At 43.7% G+C, this 13,008-nt stretch overlaps 1 protein-coding gene across 2 annotated transcripts in view; it reads left to right on the plus strand.

Moving 5' to 3' along the window:
• The first annotated feature begins 428 nt into the window (after nucleotides 1-428).
• Nucleotides 429-13,008, plus strand: part of LOC122563178 (complement decay-accelerating factor-like) — a 45,741-nt gene continuing 33,161 nt past the window's right edge. Inside the window, exon 1 of one of the 2 annotated variants that reach the window (XM_087973568.1) lies at nucleotides 429-782. In XM_087973568.1, the coding sequence (XP_087829694.1) occupies nucleotides 719-782 (64 nt within the window). In that variant the 5' untranslated portion in view covers nucleotides 429-718. The remainder of the gene's footprint in view (nucleotides 783-13,008) is intronic. The other variant, XM_043716693.2, reaches the window with a different exon arrangement.

Here is a 13,008-nt window from a genome sequence, read left to right on the forward strand (position 1 = left end):
GACTGTAGTTGAATTACAGATGTGTAGATAGTGCCTAGTTATACTGCAGATGTTATGTTACAGAACTGTAGATCCTGTACAGTAGTGTCACACATCTATGGTTGTGGATAATAATATTATAGAATTGTAGGCACTGTATACTGTAGTAATATGATAAATCTGTAGGTAGTGCATAAGGAATATTATGGGCTGTTTGTCTTGCTCTATGATATTGGATTCCATATAACCCTGATTTTGGCCAGGGTGAAATGTCAAAATTAAACTGACACCCTTGGCTTCAACAGATGACTCAAATGCAAAGTATTTCCCAAGTGTGTCATTTCTTTATTTATCTCTGCTTCCCGGAACCAATGAGCGCTGGTGTGCACAATGAACATGCAATCATTTTTACTTTTGGCAGCGAGTATAGGTCGGGAACCAGCTGAGTTTTCAGGGAGGGGGAAAGCGATAGTCCGCTAACTACACCCAGCTTGCCGGCAGCTGACAACTGTGCTGGAAAACTAGACCCAGATACAAGGCAATCCCACGCACACACACACACAAAACCAAATTTCGTCCGAGGAATTACCGCATGAAATGAAGCTTCGGATGCGGAGACAAGTCTGACAATAGTATTACCGTCAGAAAGAAGTGGAGAAACACGTGTCGTTCCAGTGGTTTATTGTTCCAGACGACTGATTCTGAAGAAACGCACTGATTGCAGGTTATCAGACCGAAAATGTGGCAGGAAGTTCCCCTAATTGTTGCAGTTTTTGTGACTGTGTGCTCCACTAACAATCCAGGTAAGGTCGGAATTTCACCAGCTGTCAATTTTGAGATTTTTTTTCCCCTCGGGAAATTAAAATGATGGCTTTTGCTTTACAAATGAACACACCTCCAGGATAGGTGGGATTTGAAACCAGATTAGATCCTCTCCTATTACGTCCTATCACCAACCTGACTTGCTCCAACTGTTACTGTCGCTAGGAATGTTATCCCCAAGCGTTTAAATGGTTAAAGCGCCCATCCCTGAACGCGTTCTCACATTGCCAAGTTCCTGCAAATCTATTAATACCTCCTAAACGTAAAATGGCTAGAGGCCAACTAGGTGACGAAGATTAAGTGATTGTATTCTTTTCCCCTCTTGGTTTGAGGGAAACAGATTACAATTGTAAGCAGTAGGCTGTGTGTAATGTCTAAGAATTCAGAAGGATGTTGCAAAACTTGAAAGGGTTCAGAAAAGATTTACAAGGATTGGAAGATTTGAGGTGTAGGGAGAGGTTGAATAGGCTGGGGCTGTTTTCCCTGGAGTGTCAGACGCTGAGGGGTGACCTTCATAAACCCATGAGGGGCATGGATAGGGTAAATAGACACAGTCTTTTCTGAGGGGTGGGGGAGTCCAGAACTAGAGGGCATAGGTTTAGGGTGAGAGGGGAAAGATATATAAAAGAGGCCTAAGGTGCAACTTTTTCATGTAGAGGGTGGTATGTGTGTGGAATGGGCTGCCAGAGGAAGTGATGGAGGCTTGTACAGTTGCAACATTTAAAAGGCATCTTGATGGGTATATGAATAGGAAGGATTAGAAGGAAATGGGCCGTGTGCTGGCAAGTGGGTCTAGATTGAGTTGGGTTATCTGGTCTGCATGGACAGGTTGGACCGAAGGGTCTGTTTCTGTGCTGTACATCTCTCTCTCTATAATTAAGCCAGACAGGTAGATAAACATTCTTGACTTATACAGCATAAGAATTAATTTGATTATGCTAATACCCACCCAGGTAGAATATGTTAGAACTTGTAAAATATACACGTTTTACTTTCCACCAACACACACAGTGAGGCTCTAGCATACAGCTTTCAGAATATAGGAAGTTAAACGTGTTTAAGTTCAAAAATGATGATTTTGAAGAAAAGTCTGAAAGAACTCTATATCTCCAGGTGCTGTTTCTTTACCTGAAGGAAGTGGCTTGAAGTTGTAGCTTGTACATCCCTTTCCTCCTGTAAAATACTTGCAGCTCCAGGGGCTTCATATGTTTTTCTTAGTAAAACAGACTTCACTGCTTAGATGGGCTACTGTGAAGTGAGGAAGAATATGAGAGGGCTGCAACTTGCAATAACTGCATCTGCTCAAGACGCAGCTCACGTTTTCATATGTGACAGCTCTCCAGGTTTGTTGTATATTCTAAAAGCCAGACTATCAACTCATGTCTGTCACGGGTTGCTTCTTAACCCCTCTGGCCATTGCAGTGGCTAAGTTTTTATTCATGATGTGGACTGTGGTGAACAAAGTTAAAATCACACAGCACCAGTTTATACTCCAACAGGAGCAGCGCTCCGAAAGCTAATGCTTCCGAATGATTACCTATTAGACCATAACTTGGTGTTGTGTGATTATTCTGTTCAGAATTTAACATTTCAAAATACTTTAACAAGGTATTTAGATGCAGAAAGTTATATTTATTTATTTTTTGTTGAGTTTCTTTTGGAAGTGTATTTCAATTAGTAACAGCACGGTGGCTCAGTGGTTAGCACTGCTGCCTCATAGCATCAGGGTCCCAGATTCAATTCCAGCCTTGGGCAACTGTCTGTGTGGAGTTTGCATGTTCTACCCATGTCTGTGTGGGTTTCCTCCGAGTACTGGTTTCCTTCCACAGTCCAAAGATGTGTAGGTCAGGTGAATTGGCCAGGCCAAATTGCCCATCGTGTTAGGTGCATTAGTCAGAGGGAAATGGATCTGGGTGGGTTACTCTTTGGAGGGTTGGTGTGGACTAGTTGGGCTGAAGGGCCTGTTTCCATACTGTAGGGAATCTAATCTAAACTTTGTTTACCAAAGTCCATATCAGGTTTATTTGGAAGCACTGGCTTTCGGAGTGCCGCTACCTGATGAGGGAGCAGCGCTTCAAAAGCTAGTGCTTCCACATAAACCTGTTGCACTATAACCTGGTGTTGTGTGACTTTTTTTCTAACTAAGTTTTTAACATTCTTGATATTGACTGCTCACTGATACAGGTCATTCTGCTGTAATGTGTGTTTGTTAATACAAATTTGCTATAGCACAATCGACTAATTGAGAACGCTGCTTCTCTAGTACAAGCTATAGCGCATGAATTGGTTATAACGTGATTCTGGCCCCATTAGTTTAAATGGTGCTTCTATTAGGTGATTTTCTGACAACGGGATTGCATGGGGATGGAACTAGTGTGATATAGCGGAACTGACTGTACATCCTTTATCTTGTTGAGTGAGGGAAGAATTGTTTACATCTCCAGAGGTGCCTTTGACTGTATTGGCGCCTCTTTTCTGGACTTTTCCATGACATGGAATACAGCTTCACAACTAGTTTCAGCCATCTTAAATTTCAGTTCTTTGCTTTGGTTAAAACTACCTCTTACATGTCCAACTGCAGACTAAATTACAACTAATGTTTCATAGCACATCATAATAACATGGGAGGCAGTACCATAGTAGTTTTGTCATTAGTATCTAGAAACCCAGGCTAATACTCTGGGGGACTTGGGGACCCTCTTCCAGCACAGTAGTAATGTACTTAACCCAGACTGGGAGTCCTAAACTCAATCCCACTTGCTGCTGTGGTGTGATAACATCTCTGAATAGGTTAATTAGAAAAAATAGGTTAATTTCTTTTTTAAAAATTGATTTGAAACCCACTCAGCAGATGGTGAAATTTGAATTCAATTTATAAATCCGGAATTAAAAGCTAGACTAATGGTGACCATGAAAAAATCCATCCAGTTCACTAATGTCCTTCAGGGAAGGAAAATATGACATTCTCACCTGGTCTGGCCTACATGTGACTCCAAATCCACATCACTGTGGGTGGCTGTGTGAATGCCTTCCAAAATTGGCCTAACAAGTCAAATCACGGCATAATTTGGTAAAACGAATGAAACTTGGCCAAACAGCTTGTATTGATCAAGGCATTGGAAATAACAACTATACACACAGCCTCAAAGACCCTACCATACCCTACAATCTCCTCAGCTCAGCCATCACCCATGCATATGTCCTATCCCACCAATAGCATAAACCCACAAAAGGTGGCAACACAATGATATACAGTTGACAGGGATTCCCAATAAGGTCCTCAACATTGACTCTGGCCCCCATGAAATCACATACTAGCAGATCAAACATGGACAAGAAAACCTCCTGCTGATTATTACCTCCCCTCTCCCACTGCAAATGAATCAACTCACTTCCATGTTGAACACAACTTGAAGAATGCATTGAATGTGGCAGACCCACAAAATGTATCCAGGATAAGGGACGTCCATGTCCATTACCAAACGTGGCTCAATAGCACGCCTACTGTCCGAGCTGAAAAAAGGTGATCTGCTGAGCCTGTGACAAGTAGTGAAGGAACCAATATGATGGCTTCCTACACACCAGTCTGTTTGCTATAGATGTAAGTGTCCATGACAGCATTAGTAGGAGTTCTTGTGGAGATAAAATCCTGTCTTCACATTGAAGATACCCTTCATTGTGGCGTGAGATGCTATCATTGTGCTGAATGGGTAAATGATAAAATCACAGAATTGTTATGGTGCAGAAGAAAGCCTTGCAGCCAACATGCCTCCACCAGTTTTATCACTGAGTGCCAATGTCCTGCCTTCTCCCCATATCCATGCCCACCATTTATTTTCAAATAATCGTCCAATGTGCTCTTGAATGCCTCAATTGTATCTGCATCCACCACATTTTAAATTATTATTAATTACTAACTATTATGAATGATTAATTCTATACAGATCTAACAACTCAAGATTTGACAACCATTTGGAAGTTATCAACTGCAATAGTTTGGTATTCTGCCATAATGTGTGGCTCATGGCCTGGCATATCCCCAATCTATTATTACCATCAAACTGGGCATTAACCTGGGTTCAATGAAGATTTCAGGAAGAAGGTATTCTAGTAGCAGTACCAAGCATACCTAAAGGTGAGGTGTCAAGTGCTGAAGCTAAATTAGGGAACTACTTGCATGCCAAGTAGGAATAGGCAGGATATGATAGATAGAGCTAACCAATCCCAAAACCAGTGGATCATATCTAAGCTATGTAGCCCTCCTTTTACAAGTGCCTTCAGCCATTTCATGATATCATGTAGAGTAAATCAAATCAATGAAGCCTCATATCTGTGATGTTGGAGACCTCAGCAAGAGGCTGAGATTAATCATCCACTCAGCACTAAAGATGGATGCAAATATTTCAGTTTTGTCTTTTGCATTGTCTCCCCATCATTGAGGATGAGATGTCCAATCATGAATGGTGGTAGACAATTAAACAAACTAAGAGGAGATGGAGTGGCCACAAATATTCCATCCCCCAGTGATGGAGGAGCTAAAAACATTTAACTAAGTGTCTTGGAATAACGATTCGTTCGGTGAAAGGGATTGATGAATGATTGGAAATTGTTACATGTGCAACTGAAAGACCAAATTTACCCAATTTTTCTTTTTTGAAAAAAAAAATTCACAGAATTAGTGCATTGCTGGCTAGGACAGCATTTATTGCCCAGAGGGCAGGTAGGAGTCAATCACATTGCTGTGGGTCTGGAGTCACATGTAGGCCAGACCAGGTAAGAATGATAACTTCCTTCTCTAAAGAGCATTAGTGAGCCAGATGGATTTTTCCTGACAATCAACAATGGATTCATGGGTACCTTTAGGCTCGTAATTCCAGACATTTGTTGAATTCAAATTCTACCACCTGCTGTGGCAGAATTTGAACACACCTCCCCAGATTACTACCTGGGTCTCTAGGTTAACAGTACAGTGATAACAACAATAGACCATTGCCTCCCTTGCTAGCTAGTTGATCTGAACACCAGTTATGCACAACTCTGTCTGTAAATATGTAAGACATTCAAGGCTGAATTAGGTTTTCAAATAATTTCAGGTTTAAAATGTATAGAGAGTAATCTTTATTGCTGTGGATAGCAACATTGTTGCTCTAATTAACATTGAAAAATTAAGGTTAAAATTGATTGTTGTTGTAACAACATGTATACATTGATAGGATCTAGAGGAGAAAGTGAGGTCTGCAGATGCTGGAGATCAGAGCTGGAAATGTGTTGCTGGAAAAGCGCTGCAGGTCAGGCAGCATCCAGGGAACAGGAGAATCGACGTTTCGGGCATAAGCCCTTCTTCAGGAATGGGGAAAGTTTGTCCAGCAGGCTAAGATAAAAGGTAGGGAGGAGGGACTTGGGGGAGGAGCGTCGGAAATGTGATAGGTGGAAAGAGGTCAAGGTGAGGGTGATAGGTCAGACTGGGGTGGGGGCGGAGAGGTCGGGAAGAAGATCTCAGGTTAGGAAGGCGGTGCTGAATTTGATGGATTTGACTGAGACAGGGTGGGGGGAGGGGAAATGAGGAAACTGGTGAAATCCGAGTTCATCCCTTGTGGTTGGAGGGTTCCTAGCCGGAAGATGAGGCATTCTTCCTCCAACAGTCATTTTGTTGTGGTCTGACGATGGAGGAGTCCAAAGACCTGCATATCCTTGGTGGAGTGGGAGGGGGAATTGAAATGTTGAGCTACAGGGTGGTTGGGTTGGTTGGTCCGGGTGTCCCAGAGGTGTTCTCTGAAACGCTCCGCAAGTAGCCGGCCTGTCTCCCCAATATAGAGGAGGCCACATCGGGTGCAGAGGATGCAATAGATGATATGTGTGGAGGTGCAGGTGAATCTGTGGCGGATATGGAAGTTTCCTTTGGGGCCTTGGAGGGAGGTGAGGGGGGAGGTGTGGGGCAAGTCTTGCACCACCTGCGGTTGCAGGGGAAGGTGCCGGGAGTGGAGGTTGGGTTGGTGGGGGGGTGTGGATCTGACGAAGGAGTCACGGAGGGAGTGGTCTTTACGGAATGCTGATAGGGGAGGGGAGGGAAATATATCCTTGGTGGTGGGGTCCGTTTGGAGGTAGCGGAAATGACGGCGGATGATGCGCTGTACATGGAGATTTGTGGGGTGGTAGGTGAGGACCAGTGGGGTTCTGTCCTGGTGGCGGTTGGAGGGGTGGGGTTCAAGGGCGGAGGAGCGGGAAGTGGAAGAGATGCGGTGGAGGGCATCGTCGACCACGTCGGGGGGGGAAATTGCAGTCCTTGAAGAAGGAGGCCATCTGGGTTGTGCGTTTTTGGAACTGGTCCTCCTGGGAGCAGATGTGGCGGAGTCGAAGGAATTGGGAGAATGGGATGGCGTTTTTACAGGGGGCAGGATGGGAGGAGGTGTAGTCCAAGTAGCTGTGGGAGTCGGTCGGTTTGTAGTAGATGTCCGTGTTGATTCGGTCGCCTGAGATGGAAATAGAAAGGTCGAGGAAGGGGAGGGAGGAATCTGAGACTGTCCAGGTGAATTTGAGGTCGGGGTGGAAGGTGTTGGTGAAGTGGATGAACTGTTCAACTTCCTCGTGGGAGCACGAGGCGGCGCCGATACAGTCATCGATGTAGCGGAGGAAAAGGTGGGGGGTGGGGCCAGTGTAGTTGCGGAAGATGGATTGTTCCACATATCCTACGAAGAGGCAGGTATAGCTGGGGCCCATGCGGGTGCCCATGGCTACTCCTTTCGTTTGGAGGAAGTGGGAGGATTGGAAGGAGAAGTTGTTAGAGTCAAGAGTGTGGTGGTGGAAAAGCACAGCAGGTCAGGCAGCATCTGAGAAGCAGGAGAATCAACGTTTCGGGCATAAGCCCTCCATCAGGAATGATTCTCCTGCTCTGAAATTCTTTTTTTTCTGAGTTCCTTACACACTTGATGCAACTTCAAGTATCAACTTCTGTGAACAACAAGCAAATTTATTAAACACAGAACAGAACTAGCTTTCTGGAGGAACTTTTTACACACACCTTGCAGGGCTTATGGGGTCACGGCTATAGGTCTCTCTGAACCAAGGAACCAGTCCTTCATTTATACAAAATCTTTGTATCACAATTAGTAATGCCCATAAGACAACTCCCATTCATCCCCCTCACAGTCACATCCCATTCAAGACAAACCCCAGCCATTCCATCACAGTCACATGCAGTGACCACCTCACTTCCAGAAACAATGTAATGCAAATCATCCTTTAATGGCCAGATCTGGTGTGAACTGTATTTTCTTGTAACTATAGGGTGCAGTGGGAATTTTAGTTGCACTGGTTCTTATTGATTATGAAGAGGTGATGATGATGCAAATGGCTCCGAATGGCAAGGTAAATGGCCATGTAAATTTACTTAGATACCTGCAGAACCGAGACATCCCACCCTGCCCCGAGGCATTCAATTTCTTGCAGGTCAGCAGAGCACATTAACTCTTTGATATCACATTCCTTCGTTTAGTCATTCCATGATAACCACCAAGATGGGGGATTAGAAAGTCACTACCAATTTATTCATAATAAGAATCTTACAGTCAGTACTTAAGCAAGTTATTGACACAAAAAATACAATGATTATAACAACAAGAATTACTAGCCCAATCTGAATTCTTGGATAAGGACAGTTAAATACTTAACAAAACTGACGAGACTTCCATCCTTCCGGTGATGCTTCAGATGGAGGATACCAGTGCACCTGAGTGTGAAATACAGCGGCTGCAGCTTCAGCAGCAGGCTCGATGTACATAGCACTCTTTTGCTGCTTCTGCTCCTGCTCTGCTGTCAAATTTAACAAAACCAACTGGCTGTTGTGGTGTTAGCTTGATCAGTGAACCTTCATCTCCCTTAAATGATCAAAAGACAGGGTAAAGCTCACGTGGTTTGATGTCCATCGGAAGGCCACTGACAGAAAACGTACAGAGCTCCTCTTCACTGTTGTTAGCTTCTTCACTTTTCATGCTCATGACTGGGGAGCTGATTGAATCCATTGGATCAAGTTGTGGAGGGGCAGGTGGTGGTCCGAAGGCATGCTTTACCTGTGAATGGAGAAACTCTAGAGACAATGTTAGCTGCTGCAAGTATTTTTGCATTTCCTCTCTCATTCCTTCCTTGCCAAGGTGGGTATCAGTATGAAAACAGTCACATATTTAACTACACTAAATTGTGTCTGCATATTTCAACATTCTCAGTCATCTTGAAGTCTGTTACTATGTTCACTATTGATGACATCATCAAGTTTTATACGATCCATAAACAGCTGCCAGGGAGCAAATGGAGCCAATGGCTAAAGGATGGAATTTATGGTGGAGACTAAAGATGATGCGAAATTTTGAGAAATTGTTTTGAAAATTACACAAAATGCTTCATAGGTTGAGAATAATTTGTTTTGTTAACATGTTCTACTATCTTTCATTATTATTAGATTAATATTGCAGGTAGATCATTTGAAGTAATAACATTTGACCCAGCCTCAACAAAGTCAATTTCATTTGCAATAGAAATACATCTTTTTGATATAATATGCTAGTTAGTGTGAAGAGGTTTAAAGCTGTCTCTTATTAATGAATGCTGACATAATTATTGGGTTCTTCAAGGAGACCACACCATCATGATTCCATCTCCAATGTGGTCGAGATTTCATTCCTATTTCCACTGGAATTTGCTCATCACTGTTATGTAATTGCACTGCAGACTATATGCATTCTTTGGAAGCAGAAAAAGGTTGATGATCAACATAATATTAAAATTTACTAAAACTGTTCAATTATATGATGGATATTGTGACATTCATAAAAATCTGTAACATGTTGTACCATACAACACATTGGAGTTTTGATTTTGCAGGGAAGTTATTATTAATTGAATTTTATTGTTTGGAGGTGTGGTGGTGGCATTGACTGGGCATGCTGAAACTATAGTTGAATGCCTTTAATGGGCTTTGCACATAAATCATTCAAGTCAAAACATGGGTGATTTACTGGTGCCTGCAACAGATTGGAAAAATGTACCACTGTGATTCGTTGATGGGGACATTTAAACCATTTGGTGGCTCAGTGGTTAGCATTGCTGCTTCGCAGCGCTAGGGACCTGGGTTCCCGCCTCCGGCAACTCTCTGTGTGGAGTTTGCACATTCTCCCCGTGTCTGTGTGGGTTTCCTCCGGGTGCTCCAGTTTCCTCCCACAGTCCAAAGATGTGCAGGTTAGGTGAATTGGCCATTCTAAATTTCCCCTATTGTTAGGTGGATTAGTCATGGGTAAGTGTAGGGGAATGGGTCTGGGTGGGTTGCTCTTTAGAGGGTTGCTGTGGACTTGTTGGGCCGAAGGGCCTGTTTCTATACTGTAAGTAATCTAATTCAGTTGTGCGTAAGAGCACTTCTGGATAGAAGAAGAAAAAAGAAACTGATTAGATCAACTGGGCCAAATATTTCGGAGTCCCTGTTGCTCTGTGGGAGGTGGATTCCTTGCTATCGGAGTTATGGAAAGTACCACCCATCTTCCCAATTTGGCTCTACCTCAGCCTGGCTGGGAAGTCCTGGCCAGCGAATTGACAGAAACTGGAGGTCAAAGTCTCAGCTCACCTAGGCTACTGAACAGGACTGCTCCAAGTGCGATCTTACAGGAGCCGAATGCTGCTCATAAAACAGCTGGTGGCTTCCAAGCTGTGGTACTGATTGGTCCCTTTGACCCCACCCCCTGGTTTTGTCACAAAAAATCAGAAGATGCTGGCTCACTTCCTCTGCAACAAGAAGATGCACTGGGTCATTGAAGAGGCGCTGAATCTACCCAGTGGTGGCTTATCGCCTAGAAATGGTGGTGCTTGGACCCAACATCGTGCACCAGCTGGAGGATGCTGAGGTGTGCGTTGGATTCCTGTCTGCATGTACCCCTGCTTGGACAGAATTTCACATTGGCTCCAGGATCCTGAATCTCTCTCAGGAGCCTATGCCCCACAACCTGAGCCACCTCTTGAGAATGCCCTATGAATGTTTCCACCTGCTGCAAAGGTACTTTTGGTAATAGTTTCCACTGCAGCAACACCATCCACTTTAGTTCCTTCATTTGCTGCCCGTACACACTTTGATTTGCTTATTTACCACTGGGCAGCAGGGAATCCCCAGTGGAGGGATCTGTGCACTGGATTCCTGCCATTTTCCATCAGGGACCTGGGACGCAGGGGGTTTTCACATAGAAGTCCCAAATAACTGTAGATTGTAACAGTTCACAGACTCCCAGTCCAACTGTTTATTTTGCAGAGCAGTGCTGTGGAGTCCATGGATTGTGTATATATTGGTTGCGGGCGATTGCACCTCCTTTTTAATTATGTAAAAATCCTTTTGTTGCTTTTTGGTTGCACTTCACCCTGTACTCCTGATCTTTGGGTATCAGGTGCAGAGGGGTGTGGGCAAATCGGAGTACCTCTTTGTGGGTCTGCACATCAGCTTAGCCAGGCTGGCTATAAAGGTCCAGGCAGTGGGCTTTGGAGAGGGTCATATCTGATGAGTGTCTGTCCCTCTTCCACAGTTACGTTCATGTCTAGGTCTCCTTGGAGAGGAGGCAAATGGTATCCACCAATACTTTGATACCTTCAGAGAGAGGTGTGCACCACAATGGGTACAATGCTTTATCTTTCCTTCCAATTCCATTTTAGTTTAGTCCACTCCCTTTTTCTCTCAACTTTGATAGTTTGCAATGTCTTAACAGGCTTTGCATGTAAATTATTCAGGTGATTATTCAGGAAATACAGGTGATTTATTGTGGTGGTTAATAGTTGAAAGAAAACCACATCTGGTTTGTTGAAGGGAAATATAAACATTTAGTTTTCTCTAAACGCCCTTCCAGATATGAAAAAAAGTAAGAAATTGTGGTGGTTGAAGTAGAAAGACCATGTTTCTAATATGTATTTCTGAAAATAAAAGCTTATAAAATGTGAACAGAATAGACTCAATTTCTACCTTTCTCTGCCTGTGTTTCTGTTATAGAGTCATGAGTCATAGAGATGTACAGTATGGAAAGAGACCCTTCGGTCCAACTTGTCCATGCCAACCAGATATCCCAACCCAATCTAGTCCCACCTGCCAGCACCCGTCCCATATCCCTCCAAACCCTTCCTATTCATATACCCATCCAAATGCCTCTTAAATGTTGCAATTGTACCAACCTCCACCACTTCCTCTGCCAGCTCATTCCATACACGTACCACCCTCTGCGTGAAAGAGTTGCCCCTTAGGTCTGTTTTATATCTTTCCCCTCTGACCCTAAACCTATGTCCTCTAGTTCTGGACTCCCCGACCCCAGGGAAAAGACTTTGTCTATTTATCCCATCCATGCCCCTCATAATTTTGTAAACCTCTATAAGGTCACCCGTCAGCCTCCGCGCTCCAGGGAAAACAGCCCCAGCCTGTTCAGCCTCTCTCTATAGCTCAAATCCTCCAACCCTGGCAACATCCTTGTAAATCTTTTCTGAACCCTTTCAAGTTTCACAATATCTTTTCGATAGGAAGACCAGAATTGCATGCAATATTCCAACAGTGGCCTAATCAATGTCCTGTACAGCCGCAACATGACCTCCCAACTCCTGTACTCAATACTCTGACCAATAAAGAGAAGCATACCAAACACCACCTTCACTATCCTATCTACGTGTGCCTCCACTTTCAAGGAGCTATGAACCTGCACTCCAAGGTCTCTTTGTTCAGCAACACTCCCTAGGATCTTAAGTGTATAAGTCCTGCTAAGATTTGCTTTTCCAAAATGCAGCACCTCACATTTATCTGAATTAAACTCCATCTGCCACTTCTCAGTCCATTGGCCCATCTGATCCAGATCCTGTTGTAATCTGAGGTAATCCTCTTCGCTGTCCACTACACCTCCAATTTTGATGTCAACTGCAAACTTACTAACTGTACCTCTTATGATCGCATCCAAATCATTTATGTAAATGACAAAAAGTAGAGGACCCTTATGGCACTCCACTGGGCACAGGCCTCCAGTCTGAAAAACAACCCTCCACCACCTTCTGTCTTCTACCTTTGATCAAGTTCTGTATCCAAATGGCTAGTTCTGCCTGTATTCCATGAGATCTAACCTTGCTAATCAGTCTCCCATGAGCAACCTTGTCGAATGCCTTACTGAAGTCCATATAGATCACATCTACTGCACTGCCCTCATCAATCCTCTT

The sequence above is a fragment of the Chiloscyllium plagiosum genome, unplaced genomic scaffold (assembly GCF_037043375.1).
Source record: "Chiloscyllium plagiosum isolate Xiang-an unplaced genomic scaffold, Cpla_swu_hap1 HiC_scaffold_26, whole genome shotgun sequence".
NCBI classification, from domain to species: Eukaryota; Metazoa; Chordata; class Chondrichthyes; order Orectolobiformes; family Hemiscylliidae; genus Chiloscyllium; species Chiloscyllium plagiosum.